Here is a 5,205-nt window from a genome sequence, read left to right as displayed (position 1 = left end):
CAGATTGACTGTAATACAGACTGCTACAGGAGATCTTTCCTGCCAACAGCCATCACGGTCTACAATAACTCTTTAATTTCCCTTTGGGATAAATAAAGTATTTTTGAATTATAATATTTTGAAGGTGAGACATATTCATTCATTCTTTCATTTGTCATTCAAAATGTTCAAAAGAGAAAAACATAGGACTCTGGTTCTTGTTTTTTGTTACCTGTCTTTCATTTCTTTCAAATTATGTCAGATTATAATATTCAGTATAGACTCTAACTTTTTCATTTTAATAAATGACAAGCTTTTTTTGTATTACCAAACAAGAGATCATTGGTTAGCTGTTTCTTTAAGTCTTGTTCTGGCTTGTTCCAGCTCAGCCATCATTGGTAGGAGACCGTCATACATGTTGGTCCTAATGGCTTTAAGTTTCTCCTGGTACTCCGTTGGCAAGCCATGTTGCTCTGCTCCCATTACAATCACCTGATGTTAATGACAAAAAACAGTCAATCTTTAAACTTGATTAAACAACAGCAGCTATTCAATACTTCTGTTAGTCTTTTTAGGGTCAGCATAAAATCACATTACCCTCATTTTCAAACCATTAATATGATATTTTTGTCCTAAACATGATAATACAAAAAGATTTCTTCATATCTTTTGATTTTGTTTTTAGCTGTGGTTTTAACTTTATAAATTCCAAATTGCTTCCATAGTTTAGGTAAAAATTGTGGATCAACTAAATATGTAGCTCTGAGAATGCAAATAGGACAACTATCTTATTTATATGCACAACAACAAGCATAAAATAATAGAGATGAAAAACTGCTGAAGCATTATAAAGCACAAAGAGATGATGGCTTTGAGAATGGCCTGGCATTCTGGACAACATGCTGTCAGGTCAATGGACTGCAGAATGCCACGCTGAGGCCCGATTGTTCTGATTGTCAATGAAGTAAACTCTTTGAGATCATTTACTAAGAAAAATGAATAGAGCTAAAACATAGGTTTATTGTTTCTAGGTGGATTCTAGAGCCTTCGCAATAAATCAAAAATAAACTATAAATAAGTTATAATAATTTATAAAATAAAATATTATTTAGCCAACTCTTTGTGTATTGTGAGATAGTTAAAAAAGAAAAGGACCAGTGATTGATAGGTCACAAAGCCGAAGTTTTCTGTTTAGTTTTTAGGGGTTTTTTGTTTCTGATTCACATTTAGGTTTATAACAATTGTCCTACACATGAAAAAACATTCATTTAACCAAATATCTACCTAACTTAGGGCAGATTGTTCAAAATAAAAAAACCTTGATAGAGAAATGCTAGTGGACGGATGTGGCCTTCAGCTGTTCTAAAATTTGTCTGTGCAGTTTTGAAGAGGGCAGAGCTGTCTCCTGATCACCGTCTGTTGAATCCACTAAAGGTGATGAACCCAAATGAGTATTTAGGGTGAACTGAAGACATTTGGGAGAAGACATAGTACCATGAGTTCTTTCACTTTTCTCCACAAGTGTTTATCTCAAGTACCAGGGGAGGTTGGAGAATCCAAATAGACTATGTTCAGTAACTTTATTTACGATGCAGTTTAGAAGAACTGTGCCCAGAAGATTATTGGTGCCCTGATGCAACAGCAACCCGGGGACCTTTTGGTGGACCCCAGAAGTGTGAGAGGCCATCAGGCTAAGGAGACAAGTGGACTGATTATTATTTAAAAGAAACCAGGGCCCATCCTGATACAGTCCTGCAGTCAGTATCTGGCTCAAGCAAAGAATGAATGACTGTAGGATGGAGTGAGATGAACAGAGGAATGAGGTTTCATCTGCAGTAATATGGGCTCCTCTGGTTTGTTGTGGTATAGGAAGAGCTGTGATAAAGCAAAGCTATTAATTCACTCTTCCATCTGCACTCCAACCTAAAGTCCTGAGACCTGAATAGTGGAGCTACTGATCTTGATCTACACAAATCTGTGGAAAAGGTTAGAGCATTTAAGACAGCCTGCATAGTGAGACAGACTATCCAGACTGTCTCACTGGGAGGAGACCCCAAGGGTGGGTGGGAGTAGATGTCTCTTCTGGCATGGCAATGCCTTGAAAAGCCCCTTAATGAGCCTCAGTGTCACCAGGGAAAGGTTTGGCTGGATACACCTTTTGGATCTGTTGCCCCTGCAGCCTAATCTTGGACAAATGAAAGACAACAAGTGGATGGATTATTTTTTTAATGGTCTGGACATCAGGCTCAGTTTTCCATTAATTGTTATTTTCTATAGAGCTATGTGGTTCCTTTCACATAGTTTTAATGTAAATTATTTCATATTTTCCAATATACTGAATATTGACTTCTAGAGCCATTAATAATGAAGAAGAATCAGATATGTTTTAAGTAGCATTTTACATACGTTGTGTACTTAAAGAATTTATCTTGGTTGCAAGAATGTCCAGTGACCAATCCCAAAGTTAGAAATAGAGAAACTAGAAGATCTCTTTTAATTTAACAACATAATTATGTTTTTAGTAGGTACGCAAAATGGATGGGATTGGATTGAAATATATTGATTATATATAAGTATTTGAAGAATATTGTAGGACAATTTCATTTCATGAACTAAAACTGAATGTGATAAGGAAATAATAGACAAGACAAGGATTTTGAACTTTTCACAAGCAAATCCCAAACTAACTAATGAAACCTGGGCAGTTAATATAAATACATTTGATCATTTTATCACTGAACCTAAAGGCCAACTTTCTTTTTCATGAGTTAAAGTGACAACTTCCAGTAAATTTAAGTGCATAGAAACTCCTTCAGGATTTACATGATAGCCAGCATAAATTGATGTAAAAAGACCTTACCTGTAGATACTGTGGTGATGGTTGGGCATACACACAGCTGTTCATTATGTAGGTACGACAGCTGATATCTTGACCTTTTGTCTTCACTGATAATTCCACTGGTCGGTACGCACCTAACATCACATTCTCTTGACTGAATGGGTGCACACACAAGAGTGCACATGTTTTTAAGTTTCATATGAAAGCATACAAACATGTCCAGACAAAAGTGAAAAACAAAGCAAATGAAATAACGTTTTACTTGTCTAGTGACTCTAGATCAGATATGCTCATCCGCCACACCACACCCCACACCTCGTCCCCTGGGCTGTCCTCTATGGTGGCCACACCACCATGCCAGCGGTCACTGGCTAGACCTTTGTAGTTGCCAAACACCAATTTATAATCCTAAAAAAGACATGAACGTCATTGATCAGATTTACTTTCCAGCATATAAGAGCTAGATGCTGATGGTACTTCTTTGCCACTATACCTTGAGCTTTGCCACGCAGTACACTGTTGCAGAGGGATTCTTGAGCTGGAGACGCTCCTTTAGAAGGTTACTACCATATGCAAAGTACAGAAATGTTTGGTTATTCTCCATGTTGTTATCAGGTGAGGACCTGTAAACAGGAGTAATCAAAAACAAAGAGTGAGCAATTAGCTGAGCCCCAGCTGTGTGTTTAGAGAAGCTGCTGGTAAAAATGAGAGCCTGAACAGCACAATGACGTAACTGAAGCACTGGCCTTTCAGCAGCACCACTCTATTCCTGCGCTAATCCTACCCACTGTCACTGAGCACTATTCACTCACAAGTCATTTACCACACGGGTTCAGACAAAGGCACAGAACCATGTGCTTAACATAAAATACACATATTCTCACACACAAAATCAGCAGCAATACATAAGAAATATTGTTGTAAAGAAAATATGAGGAGCATAAAATATTTCTATTAGTGCTAATTTTACAGCTTCATTCGTCACAGTTTGCACACAAAGATTATTTTCTTGAAACTAGAGGTATTATTTCCAAACAACACCTGAAATAATTCAAACTACAATCTAATGATTAACTAATAATTTAGTCATGAAGGTTCTGGTTGGTTAGGGTGTGAGGTCAAACCTCAAACCTCTGAGCAGAGAGCACTGTGGAGCAGAGGCAGAGGCTTGAGACAGCGGAGATTCACCATTCATGGACAGCATTGTAATATGGACGTAAGGCACATGGAGCAGTAGCAAAATCAACTTTACAAATTGCTAGTTGATTACAATGCAAGGCATTATGAGTATGTACTGGAGCAATTAAGACCACTTCCATCGTTGCTATTTTAGTAGAGACTAATACGAATCTCTTAGAACCAAGGAGAGTAAAAACTACAACTTATCGCACAAAATTGAAAAGTAGTGAAGAAAAAAGACTTTAAAAAGCAAACTAACTAAAGCAGGGGTCTCAAACTCCAGTCCTCGAGGGCCGCAGTCCTCACTGACTGGAATGAAATGGCTTAATTACCTCCACCTTGTGTAGATCAGTTCTCCAAAGCCTTAATTATTCCATTCAGGCGTGGTGCAGCAGAGGCACATCTAAAAGTTGCAGGACTGCGGCCCTCGAGGCCTGGAGTTTGAGACCCCAGAACTAAAGGATTGCTGGGAATACTCCAAGTATAGAAAGAAATAGGCTTAGGTGGACAGGATATGAATGGGATTGGATAGCAAGACATTCTCAAATAATAATCGGTGGTAGGAGTTTTTCCCACAGTCGGCAGATTGCTGGTTTGATCCCCACTCCACCCGCCTCTGTCGTTGTGTTGTTGAGCAAGACATTTCACTCACCTTGCTCGCCATGTTGCCTCATATTTTACTTCAACGATGGAGTTGAAGTATTAGCAACAATGTGGAGCTGTAAGAAATACAATTACACTGTCTACAAACCACGTTAGGAGATTTAGGCTGTAGTTTTAAATCATTTGACCTCAGACTATCTTAAAAGGGGTTAGCTAGTTTTATGTAGTTAAACCAATATAAACACGTTATATCTGGACAGAATTATTATATCTACTAATCAAACATTATAAAAACCTGCTTGGGATTTGTGAAACCGTTGTCCTACTCGTGAAAACTCGTGAAATTGGATTTGAAAATTTTTTTTTCCATTAGTAAAATATTTTTTTATTTACTAAAAAGTTATTCTAAAGCAATTAAAGCATGCACCTTATGTGCTCTTTTTTATGTATTTGTTTGATGTTATTGTGACGCGTTGTCTCCATGTTTGTAGCCCCTTGGCATTTGTCATTACATCACATATGTACTGTTTTGTTTTCGGTGTCTCAATAAAGATATAAAAAAACTACAGTTTGTGAGGTTGCATACTCATGTACACTAGGTGGCG

At 37.6% G+C, this 5,205-nt stretch overlaps 1 protein-coding gene across 2 annotated transcripts; it reads right to left on the bottom strand.

The window, feature by feature from the left end:
• Positions 1 to 242: 242 nt before the first annotated feature.
• ggctb (gamma-glutamylcyclotransferase b) lies at positions 243 to 4,318 on the bottom strand. Of its 2 annotated transcripts, none has more exons than XM_044116217.1 (5): positions 4,257 to 4,318; positions 3,312 to 3,441; positions 3,081 to 3,226; positions 2,840 to 2,972; positions 243 to 471 (listed from the first exon to the last, which is right to left on the bottom strand). In XM_044116217.1, exons 2-5 carry the CDS (start codon positions 3,420 to 3,422, stop codon positions 319 to 321), a joined length of 543 nt encoding a protein of 180 aa, XP_043972152.1. In that variant the 5' UTR covers positions 3,423 to 3,441; positions 4,257 to 4,318; the 3' UTR covers positions 243 to 318. The 2 variants fall into 2 exon arrangements, with proteins under 2 accessions (XP_043972152.1, XP_043972153.1); XM_044116218.1 differs by lacking the exon at positions 243 to 471 and adding an exon at positions 2,048 to 2,159 and having other exon boundaries at positions 4,257 to 4,294.
• Between the last annotated feature and the right edge of the window lie 887 nt (positions 4,319 to 5,205).

Source organism: Gambusia affinis, linkage group LG05, assembly GCF_019740435.1.
Source record: "Gambusia affinis linkage group LG05, SWU_Gaff_1.0, whole genome shotgun sequence".
Classification (NCBI taxonomy): domain Eukaryota; kingdom Metazoa; phylum Chordata; class Actinopteri; order Cyprinodontiformes; family Poeciliidae; genus Gambusia; species Gambusia affinis.
This window is presented reverse-complemented; position numbering and strand designations above follow the sequence as displayed.

Excerpts from the sequence above, each read along its gene's own strand:
- ggctb (XM_044116217.1), bottom strand. The coding sequence starts at position 3,422 with ATGGAGAATAACCAAACATTTCTGTACTTTGCATATGGTAGTAACCTT. Across the intron at positions 2,973-3,080 it reads GATCTAGAGTCACTAGACAA|TCAAGAGAATGTGATGTTAG; the intron begins GTAAAACGTTAT and ends GCACCCATTCAG. Across the intron at positions 472-2,839 it reads CATCACCACAGTATCTACAG|GTGATTGTAATGGGAGCAGA; the intron begins GTAAGGTCTTTT and ends CATTAACATCAG.